This window comes from Zootoca vivipara, chromosome 6, assembly GCF_965207765.1.
Source record: "Zootoca vivipara chromosome 6, rZooViv2.hap1.1, whole genome shotgun sequence".
NCBI classification, from domain to species: Eukaryota; Metazoa; Chordata; class Lepidosauria; order Squamata; family Lacertidae; genus Zootoca; species Zootoca vivipara.
Window position 1 is genome coordinate 13,174,527 of NC_142589.1, and position 15,269 is coordinate 13,189,795.

A 15,269-nucleotide genomic window follows, 5' to 3' on the forward strand; every position below is an offset into this window, starting at 1 on the left:
GGAACGGTCCCCCCGGCACACAATCTTGAAACCGGAAGTGGGAAGGGTTTGGGCTTTTGCAATAGAGGACCCCGTTGCCTGAAGAAAGGATGCGATTGGGGGAGTTGGGAATGTCGGTTTTCTAGAAGGCTGAAGGAGTGTGGATTATCTGGGGGTAAGGGGCATGCGGGGATAATCTGGGGTATGTAAGAAGAGAAGCTATTAGTGGAAGAAGGATAATAGGGATGGTGGGCTGGGTGGGTGGGTGTATGAAGGGTGTAAGGATCTGGGAGGGGGCTTTGAATGGTTTGGGCTGGGGCGGGGAGCCATTTTCAGCCCATTCTCTTCTGGGGTAGGGGTGGGGGATTGGAACATGCCAGCTGTGGGCGGGACAAGATGTGCAAATTTCACCTTTGTACAGTAGGTTGGTAGTTTGTGCACACACCCTTCTCCATTCGGGCATGCAAGGAGGATTACTGGAGGCGGGAGGGGAATAATCCGGCCATGCAAAAAGGCTCAAGGAGGGTGTGATGCCAGTGTGTGTGTGTGGGGGGGGGTGCGGCTGGGGAGCATCCTAGGGGCCAGAGGCTTCCCCTCCTCATTTAGGGTAAGGTTTAGCACCCTGGAGAGGTGGTTGTGCTTGCGGCAAATTTTCCTTGGTGAGGCTTCATCCCCAGCTACAAAAGAGAGTGGGGCGTGTCAGAAATGGTATTTTGTGTTAGGGGGACTGGCTCCCAGTTTATTGTCGCTGGGCCCCTCCTAACATTTTTCTCCTCAAATTAATTGCAGATCAGGGAACTGATGTTTTTAGGTGGGCCTCAAAGGCTTTTATTTTTATTTTTTTTCTCTGTAGCTTTCAGCAGCTCATGTAAATTAGACTACAGAGATGACGTTCTAAATTGCTGATAACATGCTGAGCTGTCTGACTGGAGTTGGTTTTTGCTTATTTTTTTAGAATATCATGAAGTATGCTTGTATGTAATGTTTCTTAAATGTCATTTGGATTTTCTGTTTTTGTTATTGCACACTGATTTGTGACTAATGTTTCTTTAAAAAGGGATTGCGTGGCCAAATGGGGATTTCAACCCTGGTCTCCAAAGGCCAGCCAGCCACTACTCTACCCTGGCTTTCAGAGCCAAACTGGCTGTTCTCTAGAGTTAGATGAGTGTCCCCTCCCCTATTTGATTAAAAAGAAATCTATTTATAATTTTAAAACACATTTTATAAACTGGGGGGGGGGGGGAACATGGCATCCCTGAACATATTGGTCCTTGGCGTGAAATACTTTTGCACTAGAAACTAGTAAACCAAACATCCTGGGTTTTTTTTATATTAATTTTGCTTCCTAGGGTGAGTTAATCATGCTACAATAATCCCCCAATACAATATTATCTTATCTGAGCCTCTTGAATAGGATGGGCATGTTTAAATAAAGAAGGTGATATTTACCTTTGTACTAGAGCAAAGCTCTTTTATGTCACTTTCGCTATATAACTAGCCTGCTATTTCCTTTTAAGAACATAAGAGAAGTCTGCTGGATCAGTCAATGGCTCATCTAGTCCAGCAGCCTGTTTTCACAGTGTCCAATCAGATGTCTGTCAAAAGCCTGCAAGCTGGACATAATCCCAATAGCACTCTGCCCACTTGTGATTCCCAGCAACTGATATTCAGAGGCATTATGCCTCTGATAGTGGAGGTAGAATATAGCCCAGGCATCCCCAACCTGCAGCCCTCCAGATGTTTTGGCCTACAACTCCCATGATCCATATCTAACAGGACCAGTGGTCAGGGATGATGGGAATTGTAGTCCAAAACATCTGGAGGGCCAAAGGTTGGGGGTGCCTGTTATAGCCATTGTGATGTGGCCATTGATAGCCTTGCCCTCCATGAATATGTGTAATCCTCTTTTAAAGCCATCCAGGTTGGTGGCTGTGGGAGTGGGTTCTACAATTTAACGATGTGCTGTGTGAAGAAGTACTTTCTTTTATCTATCCTGAATCTTCCAACATTCAGCTTCATTGGATGCTCATGAGTTCTAGTGTTATGAGAGAGGGAGAAAAATGTTTCACTGTGCTTTCTCCATTCCATGAATAATATCATGACGTATATCATGTCACCTCTTGTTTGCCTTTTCTCTAAAGTAAAAAGTCCCAAATGATGCAATCTTTCCTTATGCGGGATGGGGGGGGCAGGATAATCCATCCCCTTGATCATTTTTGTTGTCTTCTGAACCTTCTGCAGCTCTACAATATCCTTTTTGAAGTGAGGTATCCACAACTGCATACAATATTCCAAACGCAGTTGCACCATCAATTTGTATAACATTGTTATGATATTGGCAGATTAAATAACACACACCACATGTAAGTTTCTTGTCTCTTTCAGGTGGTCTGTTATGCACAAAATTTGAAATGGCTTCAAGGGGAACAATTGAGACCAGTAAGTTGAAACAGAACTTGGAAGAGCAACTGGATAGACTAATGCAGCAATTGCAAGATCTGGAGGAGTGTAGGTAATAAATGCCATCCTGAAATTGACTAATCTGTCACAAAATCTTTGTGTTAATGACATGTAGCGCAGGGCAGGCATCTTTTTCTCCAGTCTTTAGCTGTTTTCAGGTGGATGGGATGATGTCATTGGAGACTGGCCTATCAGGGTGAATGGGGCACAGTCCCACTAATGTCAGCTGCTCTTAGTCAGACCCTACCTTGCCTTCTTACATAGTACATACTAGTCCAGGGGTGGGACTGCCTGCCAGATTCCTCCTTCATAATCTCAGTATTGCCATTGTAGAATTTAGCAGGGAGGAGGATGTGGACAAAGCTAGAATTAGTTGAGTTTGGTTCCACCTACTGTTAGGCTCCCTGCCTTCTGGCCTTCCAGTACCAATGGGCATCAGGTGATGCATGCACTCATTTGGATGTTGTCCTTTTCAGACAGGGTGGATAAAAATCAATGATTTTTTTAAAAAAATCAAAAAAATCGGATTTTTTTTATTTAAATCGGATTTTTTTGATTTAAATCGATTTTTTTGATTTAAATTGGATTTTTTTAAATAAAATGCTTTTTGAGGAAAATATATTACCACCCAAAGGTTATTCCATCATGAAATAAAGATTAGTTTTTTAACTATGTAGAATAAGGTTGTATATGTTTAATTTTGGGGCTAAATAAATTCAATTAATCCATTCACAATGTCATGCTCTTCCAGAGGTTTTTGTAAGATTATTGGGCAGTTTCTCTGCCTACAAGATATTATCGCAGGTGCTTGGTTTACTTTTGCAGTTCTCAAAACTGAATTTGACTCAACAGAGATCACATGCCTCTTCTTCACAGCAAAAATGTTATAACATGAACAGAGTTGAGAAAAAGACCTTAATCCTATTGTTCTACAAACCTATGAATACAGAAACAACCCCTTCAGTGCTAAGTTTCAAGAAGTTCAGTGAATAGAATAGAAACAATATTTTTCTGATTGTTTGGAGTGGACAGTATTTAAGTTTTTCATGTGTAGGCTGGGCTGACAGTCTAAGTTTTTATATATATATATATATATATATATATATATATATATATATATTGTTTTTGTTTAGCCAAATTAGTTAACAAACATGGATGTTTGTTTAAACAAATAACATATGCTGTAATGTTATTGTTTCAGTTGAATAAATCTATTTAAATTGTTATTATTAAGGTAATGATTATTTTTCTCCTTCCTAAGTACAACAGTAAAGTTGTCCAAATATGAATGATTAACCTATTAAACTGGGGATAAAAAACTAATATGAAAAGTTGTTATTCTAAAAATCTTCATCTACTTGCATATTAAAGTTATACCAGCAAGAATTAGTCTTTATGTAGAAAACTATGATTTAAATCAAGCCTTACTGACTAGTGATTTAAATCGTGATTTAAATCAGTTTGATTTAAATCAAATCCACCCTGTTTTCAGACATCCTTTAAGGATCTTCCGAGGGCAGCGCTTCATGTTACATGCCAATATGTTGTATTGCTGTTGTTAAGAATGTAAGAAGAGCCCTGCTGGATCAGACCAAAGACTTTTCTAGTCCAGGATCCTGTTTCCCTTGGTGTCCAGTCTGATGCCTTTTGGGAAGCCCACAAGCAGGACATGAGGACATTAGCTGCCTCCTGTTATTGCTGAACCTAGAGGTAACGTAGCTCAGTACTGCCTACACTGACTAGCAGCAGCTCCACACTGTTTCAAGGTGGCCTAGTAAAATACTGGCATCATTAATTTTGTGAGATGGGGAAAGCAGCCCACTATTAACAAGTGGGATGAATGTTAGAATATAAGGCTATCTGCAGCTACTGGTTAAAGAAAAAGGCCAAAGCTTAGTAGTAGAACATGTGATCTGCATGTAGACGGTCTCAGGTTCAATCCCCAGCATCTCCAGGTAGGGATGGGAAGGTTTCCTGCTTGAAACAGTGGAGAGCTGCTGCCAGTCAGTGTAGACAAAACTGAGCTAGATTGACTAATGGTCTGATTCTGTACAAGGCACCTTCCTATGTTCCTATGTAGAGCCCTACTGTGGTTAACCTGTTGGCTGAGTCGCAGTGCTTGCTCTTATTCAGAGATGATCTGGATGCAGATGAGTATGAAGAGACCAAGAAAGAAACCCTTGAGCAGCTGAATGAGTTCAATGATTCCCTGAAGAAGATCATGTCTGGAAACATGACATTGGTAGACGAACTTAGTGGGATGCAGTTGGTGAGTGTTTGGAGGGGGCCTTTTTTTGACGAAGTGCGTCTAAAACACTGCATTATGACACTGGGTCCCTCACTCAAAGGGAGAGCATCTGCTTTGACTGCAGAAGGTCTCAGGTTCAATCCCCGGCATAGCCAGCTAGGGCTGAAAGAGACCCCTGCCTGAAACTCGTTGGAGCCACTGCCAGTCAGTTTAGGCAATGCTGAGCTATACTGAGTGGTCTGACTCGGTATAAGGCGGCTTCCTATTTCTTAAGCAAAAGGACGTAGCTCAGTGGTAGAGCATTTGCCTAGCATCTAGAATGCCCCAGGTTAAATCTGATCATCTTTAGATGGGCCTGGGAATGCCTTCTCTCTAAAACTCTGGTGGGACATTGCCAGTCACAGTGCTGAACTAGATGGACCAATGGTGTAATGCAGCTTCCTATATAAGTAACTCGCATCTTTCGCGAGGGTTTTAGCTTGTAATCTTCCTCTTCCAGGCTATACAAGCAGCCATCAGCCAGGCTTTTAAAACCCCCGAAGTCATCAGGATGTTTGCCAAAAAACAGCCAGGGCAGCTGCGGACAAGATTGGCAGAGGTAATTATGTTTTATCACCTTTTTAAAAAGTGTACATACGTGCAGTATGTTTAGAATCATTAGTTCATTTCATTTATAAACCGCTTCCCATGAGGCATCCCAATGTGATCTACATATTTTTAAAAACTTGCAAATCTTAAACAATATTTTATATTGATTTGCAAAGATGAGAAGCTGGGAGTGTTCATTGCCTAGTCCGAGGCTGGGCAGACTAAATTATGAAAACGAATTTGGGGAGGGGGGATTATTGGTTGTTCTTGTTCAGGGGTCAGCAAACTTTTTCAGCAGGGTGCAGGTCCACTGTCCCTCAGACCTTGTTGGGGGCTGGACTATTTTTTTGGGGGGGGGTGAACGAATTAATATGCCCCACAAATAACCCAGAGATGCATTTTAAATAAAAGCACACATTCTACTCGTAAAAACACGCTGATTCCTGGACCATCCGCAGGCTGGATTTAGAAGGCGATTGGGCCGGATCCGGCCCCCGGGCCTTAGTTTGCCTACCCATGTTCTTGTTTTTATTTTTATTATTTATTTTGTTCTTTCATGTTGTGATTTTATCTTGTGAACCGCCCTGAAACCTGAAGGTAAGGGCAGTCAGTATACAAATGTTAATGATAATGAGGAGGAGGAGGAGGAGGAGGAGAAGGAGAAGGAGAAGGAGAAGGAGAAGGAGAAGAAGAAGAAGAAGAAGAAGAAGAAGAAGAAGAAGAAGAAGAAGAAGAAGAAGAAGAAGAAGATTTAGACAGGCTTTGCTTTGATTGGGAGCTTTGCCCCATGCGGTGCCTGTGAACTGGTTCACACAATCAAATGGAAATGTGTGATGGGAGAACTCTGCCCAAGGAGGGATGGGGAACCTGTAACCTGGACAGGTTGATGCTTTACTACAACTCCCATCATCCCTGATTGTGAGCCATGCCAGATGGGGCTGATGGTGGGAGACGGCGGTCAATCTTTTCTGCGGCTGACACTTAGCAGATGCCACAAATTTCTTTCTCATGGTACACAAATAATGGGTGTTAACTCCTAAGGGCTGTGTAAATCTTCATACATCAGATGCATAATTAGTGTCATCCACCTCCACTTCCCGGTTTTCTCTTCCCCTTTATAGATGGACAGAGATCTGATTGTTGGAAAGTTGGGACGGGACGTCTATACTCAGCAAAAAGTGGAAATTCTCACTGCTCTCAGGAAGCTTGGGGAGAAGGTACTAAATTTGCTTGGCATGTCCCTCAGGGGGCTATAAATGGAACTGTGTGGATTACACATGTTGTGTAGTACTAGTCTTATACCCTGCTGCAGAATTTGGATCCCTTAGAAACTGCACAGAATATTACAAAATTGTTTGTTTTTTCGCTACGCCTCAACACTATTTAAGGCTTTGTCTGGAGTGTTGAAGCTATGAAAGCTTGTTTGGAAATGTTTTCTTGTATTGATTATGTCACTTTCATTTTAAATGTTTAAGTGATATTAAAAGTTTCGTGGCTGACTCATCCTTATTTCTTTCATTCTTTGGGTTTACAGCTGACTCCTGATGATGAGACTTTTCTTTCAACAAATGCAGGAGCTGCTCTCAGCCAGTTTGTGAGAGTTTCCAGTGACCTTGGTAAGTTAAAAAAAAAATCTCCCCAAGTCTCTTTCCTTGATCATGTGTGTCAAACTTCTCACAATCAGGAGAAAAGAAATGGTCACTCATCATCCTTAGTTCATGACTACAGCTTATCTGCTTCCTCTTCATTAACAGGCATGGAGGTTGGATTCACTGCCATATAGAATGTAAATGAGTGTGTTGTTGTTGTTGTTGTTTAGTCGTTTAGTCGTGTCCGACTCTTCGTGACCCCATGGACCATAGCACGCCAGGCACTCCTGTCTTGCACTGCCTCCCGCAGTTTGGTCAAACTCATGTTCGTAGCTTCGAGAACACTGTCCAACCATCTCGTCCTCTGTCGTCCCCTTCTCCTAGTGCCCTCCATCTTTCCCAACATCAGGGTCTTTTCCAAGGATTCTTCTCTTCTCATGAGGTGGCCAAAGTATTGGAGCCTCAGCTTCACGATCTGTCCTTCCAGGGAGCACTCAGGGCTGATTTCCTTAAGAATGGATAGGTTTGATCTTCTAGCAGTCCATGGGACTCTCAAGAGTCTCCTCCAGCACCATAATTCAAAAGCATCAATTCTTCGACGATCAGCCTTCTTTATGGTCCAGCTCTCACTTCCATACATCACTACTGGGAAAACCATAGCTTTAACTATACGGACCTTTGTCGGCAAAGTGATGTCTCTGCTTTTTAAGATGCTGTCTAGGTTTGTCATTGCTTTTCTCCCAAGAAGCAGGCGTCTTTTAATTTCGTGACTGCTGTCACCATCTGCAGTGATCAAGTAAATGAGTGTACTGTAACTTAAATAGCATTTTTTTCCAATCCAATGACAGGCTGGTTTGACTTTAATCCAAATGATGCTTATCAGTCCCAGTCAAAACATACAACTTGATCCTGTAGATCAGCCTGGCAAAATCAGTCAATGTAAATAAGTAGTTGCGACGAATGTCTCCCTCTCTATTACTAGAATGCGACACAGGAATCCAGAGGTGAAGCCACCCACACTCTTCTCCCGCCGCCTCCAAATAAACCCCTTTATTCTTGTGGGTTTATAAGTAAAGAGACTCTCCTTCCAGCTCACATGGCCTGGTATCAAAGAAAAACTCTAGGCTGTTTAATAGAATAACCTCCTGCCACCAGTAAAGGGTCTCTCTCTCTCGGCTTGATTCCCCCTACTGTAAAAGTTTGCCCTTTCCCCGCTGGCAACTTGTTGACACCCCAGGTTATCTTTCTAAGCCTCCTCAGTGTTACTCTAAGACACAAACTTTCGCCTCTTTTCCTGAGGTAAGTTTTGTCCTCTAATGAGTTACCACTTCTGTGAGTCCCGATACCTTGCTGGAAAAATAAAGACGATACTTCTTGGCACAAAAGAGAAGAATTTTATTAACCTTAGAACATTGTTGTTTCTTTAACTTTTCATGTATTTATAAGCTACATTTCGGTTGTAGATAATCTCTGTCAAACATTTAACATTGAGCCTTCCTGAACCTCGTCTAGATCCCCACTATCCTGGCCTCTCAACTTTCTTCTTCACACCTACCCACTCCCTCTCCCTCTCCTCAACAGACAAAACCAATGCTCCCTCCTTTTAAACTGGGAACAGTCCCGCCCCCACCAGAATTAACACCAAAAGAGTTAATCCACCTCCAGTCAGGCTGGAAGTGGATTAACTCTTTTCCAGCCAGGTAGGAATAAATATTTCAAAACCGTGTCAATCATTTACAGTAGTCCACATACCATATTGGCCCAAATATAAGCTGCACTTTCCCCCCAAATTCTGACCGTGAAAAGTTAAAAGTGCAGCTTAAATTTGCGACCTTACAAAAATTGGCTTTTATGATCTCGCTGCTGAAACAGATATACGGTAAAACGGAACAAAAATGTTTTCTTGCCGATTTGCGAGCATGAGACTGTTGTGCAATTAATTCTGATGTCATTCATCGCTTTCCCCGTATTTTACAGTGCAGTATTGATTTTTTTATTTGCATTTACGGTGCCACGAACAGGTGTTTAACCCACTTACGGGTCCTCTCTAGTACCCATAGGATATTCTTCTACATTTGCCATTTACGGGTGTGAGTGTCAGCATACACGCAGAAGACCAGGGCTCCAAGCCGCCCGGTAAGCATCTGCCGGGTGTCTTCTCCCTCCGGTAGCCAACTGGAACACGATCCAGGCTCTTGGAGCCGGGACACGTTATCTGCAGAGTTTATCCAGCTTTAGTGTGGTTTGGCAGCAGCAGCAACAAGAAGAAACTCAGAAAGAAGTACTTGCATATTTACAAGTGTTTATTCTAAAGCATCTCAGAAGATAGACCAAACGTGTCTTTCTTCATCAGCAAAGCAAAAGCAACTGAACTAACATTACAATAGCACAACAAACGGAAGTATACATCATGTGACACATTCAACATCCTCTTCCAAGCCTGTTCCTGTTTAAGGTGGAACAGAATTTACTATGAAATCCTAACAGTGAGTGCCTGCGGAATTTTAAGGGAGTGGCTTTTATTTGGTATTGTCTTTTTTCCCTCTCCCCCCCCCTTGAATTTTAAAGGTGTGGCTTATATTTGGGTGCAGCTTATATTATGGCCAATATGGTAAATAGTTGCCTGCCATCTTACCCTCATATGACTTACTGGCAGTGTTGTACTGATAATTGCTTGGGAATTCTAAGAAACTCCCAAATCTGCAGTTTAGTGCAGTTTTGAGATCCATGGTTTTGAGATCAGTGGTTAACATCAGTGCAATCTGTCATTTAAATTAATGCAGTTCAGTCCACCATTGTTTCTTGTTGTTTATATTTTTGTTAGTCTATTAAATGTATAACAAACTCACAGAGTATTCTAAGAATTCAACAAGGGAGGGGAACAATTGAGCATGGTCAGGTTTAAGATAAGGAGATAAAAGATATAAAAGGAAAATATTAAAAGAAACTTGTACAAGAGAGGCAATATGGTAGTACTGTATTCCAAGTTAAGAAAGACTTAAAACAGTGGATAAAAAACTCATATAATTATAAGTGCATAAAGTTCTATTCACATTCAGTGGTACCTCGACTTATGAACGACTCGACAACCAAATTTTTCGACTTACGGATGGGGCAAATGGCCGCATGCTTACGAATTTCTCGACATCCGAACGGAAACCGCGGCGGTTTTAGATAGGGTTTTTTTGAGTTACAAATTTTTAGATGGGGTTGCTTCGACTTATGAATTTTTCCGTTTCCAATGCATTCCTATGGGAAATCGCGTTTCCAATGGTGCTTTTCGACTTACGAATTTTTCGACCTACGAAGGTGCCTTCGGAACGTATTAAATTCGTAAGTCGAGGCAGCACTGTATTAAAAATATAAATAAATCTTACTATCAAATACCTCTGTGTGTGATTAGTATGGCTATATAAATTTATACTTTTAATTGTTAATCAATAATTGTTTGTTGGAGGCTGAATGTTGCTGATGGAAAAAAGGCAGGATTTTAAAATAGTCCCTCTTTTTCATTAACTGCAGGATCAGGCGATAAGGTCTTCGCGCTGGCAAGTTTTGAGGTAGAGAAATCAAAGCAGTGAAAGCAGGCTACGTTCAGCTGCATTGGATCTTGGGTTTTTGTTTTTTTACCATGTTGTATTTGTGTGTTTCTTACAAACTTTTTTGTAACGCTCTTTATCTTAACGGCAAGCTAACCTACAATGTAGACCGTTTTTGAAGTGCCCTTTTGCGAGCTGGGCTGCATAAGTTCAGAGGCGAAAAACACGAAGTGGTACTTTTTAAAATCAAGGAAATGAAACCAAGTAACTTAATTGTGTAACCTTCTGAATGTATGCATTGTGTATGTATTTTCCCCACTTTAAAATGTGCATTTCTCTAGTAAAATGTTTTCTCTATTGTTTTTGTTACATGTGATGGCAGAAAGCATCTCTCTTCAGCAGCTCTTGGTACTTGATGGCTGTGTGAGTTCAGTTGATTTGCTGGAATTGTGTTTTTTTTTAAGTGGGGTGGGGGAGAGAATGTAGCTCTAGTGTGGAATGCGACACAGTTTTGCTTGTCTCAAAACAAGCCGAGCGCCCTCATGCCCTCCCAGTTTCTCTTGGGAGATGAATGGGCAGCATTGTGTCCTCCATGCCTTGATTGGCAAACAATAGCAGCCCTGTTGGGAGCTTTCTGGGCCAATTTAACATTGTGGACCAGAATGACAGGGAACACAGTCAATAAGCCCTGTTTCTGGCCTCCTACTGTAGCCAGGCGTGTTATTGGCTACAATCTGCCATTCTTCCCTCGTGTTTTGGGAGGCAGGCACGAAACTGCTTCCTTCCAAGTAGAAACAAACAGAAGAATCCTACTTTTTTTAGATGCTGCCTGTTCTGTTGCCAAATGAAGGTGGCGCTTGCTGTCTGTTGACCTTGTTAGCCCTGCCCTGTCATCTTCCAGGCCTGACTTAAGATGCTGGTTGATTTTGACTTACAGGCTTGAGCTTAAAAGTTCCCTCGTCCCTTTGGGCTCCTTCTCAACAATTTTCATTTAGGAGTATAGGAAGTTGCCTTTTCCCAAGTCTATCAAGCTCAGTGTTGTTTATACTGACCAGCAGCTGTGCGCCAGGATTCCAGAGGGGTCATTCGCAGCCCAACCTGAAGATGCTGGCAATTAAACCTGTGCTCTTAGGTGCTCCACTATTGAGTGGCAGACTTTTTATTTCCTCTCCCATTCTTCCCTCTCTGTATATCTCCCCCCGCCACCCATTTTATCCTTGCAACAATGACCCTGTGAGGTAGGTCAGGCTCAGAAAGAGTAATTAGCCAGCCCAAGTACGGTCTTGAATCTGGGTCTCCTTAGCCCTAGACAGCAAGGTCACACTAGGTTTCTCACTGGATGGTGGGTAGTTTGCAAAGTTTTTGTCTGTGGAGGGCATCCTCTTGCTAGGCCCATATTTAAGGAGTTGAGACATCCCTGAAAACTCCATCGGTAGAGGGCTTGTTAGGACTAAACCCCATAGTCTGGTTGCAATATTTGTAGCTTTTCCCTAAATAATTGCCTCTTGGCATGTGCAGAGTGTCTTTAGTGATGCTTCTAACCAAGTCCTACTCAAATTAGCAGACATGGTTAAATTGTTAATTTTTATGGGTCTACTCGGAGTAGGACTTGGTTAGCTACAACTTGGTAACTATCCAACTGGGGTTTTTTTGCGGGGGTGGGGGCATGGTGTTGGAGAGCATATCTTTCTGCCCTACTATCTCCTCTACACTTGTTTCACCCCTTTTTTGCATTTTAAAGCCATCCACATTCTTTTTCTCTGTCATTTCCCTTCATTTTTAACCTTAGTTTGCTGCAGGACTCACCTCTTCAGTCTTAACAGTTGAATTTACATGCAGAATGCCATTTTCCTAATCATTACAGATCTTGTTCACTTAGAACCCCAGAAAGTGAGTGGATTTGAAAAACTGTATTGATTTAATCCTGAATATGAAACTTTTTCCTTGTTTCTATCTCTTCTGCTTGTTACAGATCATATATGTAAGCTTTCCTGGGGCCTGATTTTAATTTCTTTTTAAAAGAAAGTACTGAATATCACCCCTGCCAATCAATTCTCTTGCCCTTGCCACAGCTCCCAGTTGAACTCATTGTATAGTAACTTGAGAAACTGCTGCTCTCTCTCCCTCTCCCCTCCCCAGTTTAAAAAAGGAACAAGCACAATGCCTATATTCTATTTTCCTGGCTAGCAGGCATGCGTAGGTTGCCAAAAGGGTGCTGGCTGTAGCATACTGCAATGCTGCCAAAACATGACTCTCTCCCTTATTCAGCAGTTTTTGGGAGTGCAGGAACATGAGGCTGGGAGGAACAGCTGGCTTATTAGTGAACAATGGCCACAGTAAATCAGCCATAAAACAGGCAACTACCTTCCATGTTTTATCGATCAATTATGCCGGCACATTTCCAAATAGGATTATGAGTTATGAAACAGGGGCAAGTAGAAAATGTCCCTCTGCAGTCTCTCTCCCACCACCCACAACAGTGCTTTTACAATACCAAGGCTGTTAAACCACCAGAATTAAGAGGTAAATCTTTTGCTGAACTCCACTGATTCACATTGCAGGAGCTAGTGAGATGTGTGTGTTTGAATGTCCCTCTTATACCTGTTCCCAATGCACGCTCTTCCCTTTCTTTCTCTTTCAGCTGCAGAGGAATTGTTTGTCAGAGAGAAGGCTAGGCTGTAAACCCCCCACCTCCCACCCTAGGAAATGACAGCTTTCTGTGTGCAGGGATTCAGGATTGTGAAGTCAAACATCCAATTTCCACCTGTAGCCTAAAGTGGGTTCAGTCTAGAAAAAGCTTGATCTGCAGTGAGCAAAATTAGGTTGTGAATCTCCCCGTGGGTTGGTGCTCCTCAATTTTCACTGTCTTCAACTCAAGACCATACTGTCCAATGTTAGACACACAGAAGATTGAGGTCATGTTTACTTTTGGATCTGGGACTGAAAGCTCTAGTTTATTGGAGTTAGAAAAGTGTTGACTTTTTTTTTTTTAGGAAACCACTGAAATTGTTGAGCTTTTCTTTACAAAAACACCAAAAACCCCACGATTTTTCGATTGACTTGCCTAACATCCAGGACAAAGCGCTGCCATTTGGAAATCCCCCCCCCAGGACGTCAATTCTGCCTTTGAAATCCCAGTAATGTCCTGGAAAATCAGGATGTATGGCAGCCCTAATTGGAGCTGTTGAAAACTTCCTTTAGTCATAGATTTGACAGATAAAAAACAAAAGTCACATATGAGGTTTTACAGTGGAGAACATGTTAGGGTTTCCAGTGGCGGAGGAAGCCGCTTTGTCACCCCGGGGTGGCAAATTGCTGTGCCCAGGGGGCGGGCCGTCACTACGTAATGAAGCTGCGCATGCGTACAACGTAGAGGGGGATCGTGACCCCCATGAGTTCAAAACGGAGCCTAAACGGAGAGTCCAGGCTCCAGGTAGATAGCATCCCGCTGCACATGCGTGCTACGTAGAGGGGACCCCCCCACGACTTCAAAATGGAGCCTAAACAGAGCCCCCAGCCTAGAAAGCCTCGCTCGGTGCGGTGGGCGGGTGCCACCCTGGAGCTGGACAGGGGTGACAGTCGGCACCCCCCGACTCCCGAGCCTCCAGGTAAAAAGCTGAGCGGGCTTTTTACTGGGAGGCTGGAGGGGCTCGCCTTGGGAGTCGCTGGGTGGACCGCCCCTATCGCCCCCCCTTGCTACGCCACTGAGGGTTCCCTTTTCACCCTGGCAGCGCTCTTTTGCCTTTAAAAGCTGCCCAACAAGTAAGCAGTAAAGAGTTGCAGCCTTTACTGTCAATACAATGGAAAGCTCAATCAGCTGAATTTCTGCCTGTTATGTAGTCTGTTCAAAGAGCAAGAAGCCCATGGGAAACATGGGGAGAAGCCATACCACCATACCTAGCATCCAGTTCCAAAGTGTGGTGGCTTATGTCCCACAGAAATATGGGGAAACCCTGGTTAGAGGAGAGAGCAGGTCTACTGGGAAGTGTGTATGTGTTTGAGCTTTGTGACTCTGAAAGCCTCTGTGCAGCATTTCCTAGAGTTGACTGCCCTGTTTGTGGTCTTCACTGCCCTCTGTGGCTTGTGATTAGGCCTTGGCAGTTGGGAATCACATCATTTTAAATGTTTCTTCCCTTTTAAAACTGATGGCTACATAACAGCTTGTGTGAAGTCACAGTGGTTACAGACCTTTCCCTGAAATGCTGTAGCTGTCTCATTAGTGATGATTAGAGGGTTAGTTCCTTGCCTGCAGAAGGGAAGCTTTGCTGCTGTGCCATTGCAAATCCGTGCCTTGAGCCAAACCCAGCAGTCACACCGGCTTTAAACAGGCTTCTTCTTCTGATCTCTCTCCCTCACTCAGCTCAGAGATTTGCATTTACTTGTCTCTCTTTGCATATTGTTCATTTCACTTTAATAAACCATCACTGAGAAATGCATTTTATCTTTATTGACAATTTTATATTCCCCCACCCATCTACTTTTTAAGGACACAAGCAGTGCTTTATAACAACAACTTTCCCCTTAAAATGCCAATGGTTTCAAATATGGCATTTAATTTTGAATACGTTCTTTGAGAGGGTTGTATTTTCTTGTTAGGCATCCAGAACTTGCTTAAAGCAATTATAAAGAAAGCTCAAGGTGCCTTAGTGTTGTTGGCGTAAAACTGTAATCTCTTTTCAAAAACTTGACTGCAAATTAGTAACTCTGAAAGTCCCTCTTCAGGTGTGGAAAGCAGAAGGAAAGTTACTCGGCATGAGAACATATACGTATCTTACAGGTGCATCTTTTCTAGTGAGCAACATTCTCTATAGCAGGGGTGGTTAGCCTTTTTGGCTCCACAGACCAAATTCTCATCAGGATTGGCCA

General features: G+C 42.7%; 1 protein-coding gene and 1 long non-coding RNA gene across 3 annotated transcripts; both read left to right on the top strand.

The window, feature by feature from the left end:
• Positions 1 to 34: 34 nt before the first annotated feature.
• LZIC (leucine zipper and CTNNBIP1 domain containing) lies at positions 35 to 10,772 on the top strand. 2 transcript variants are annotated; one of them, XM_035120572.3, is made up of 7 exons: positions 35 to 154; positions 2,365 to 2,491; positions 4,573 to 4,708; positions 5,187 to 5,285; positions 6,397 to 6,492; positions 6,810 to 6,891; positions 10,387 to 10,772. In XM_035120572.3, the coding sequence occupies exons 2-7, from the start codon at positions 2,391 to 2,393 to the stop codon at positions 10,443 to 10,445; spliced, it is 573 nt and encodes a 190-aa protein (XP_034976463.3). In that variant the 5' UTR covers positions 35 to 154; positions 2,365 to 2,390; the 3' UTR covers positions 10,446 to 10,772. The 2 variants fall into 2 exon arrangements, with proteins under 2 accessions (XP_034976463.3, XP_088527682.1); XM_088671556.1 differs by lacking the exon at positions 10,387 to 10,772 and having other exon boundaries at positions 6,810 to 7,073.
• An 11-nt stretch (positions 10,773 to 10,783) lies between these two features.
• On the top strand, positions 10,784 to 14,839 carry LOC148685256 (uncharacterized). The gene is made up of 2 exons (XR_015950442.1): positions 10,784 to 10,826; positions 13,045 to 14,839. It is a non-coding gene; the product is annotated as an uncharacterized LOC148685256 (long non-coding RNA).
• The last annotated feature ends 430 nt before the right edge of the window (positions 14,840 to 15,269 follow it).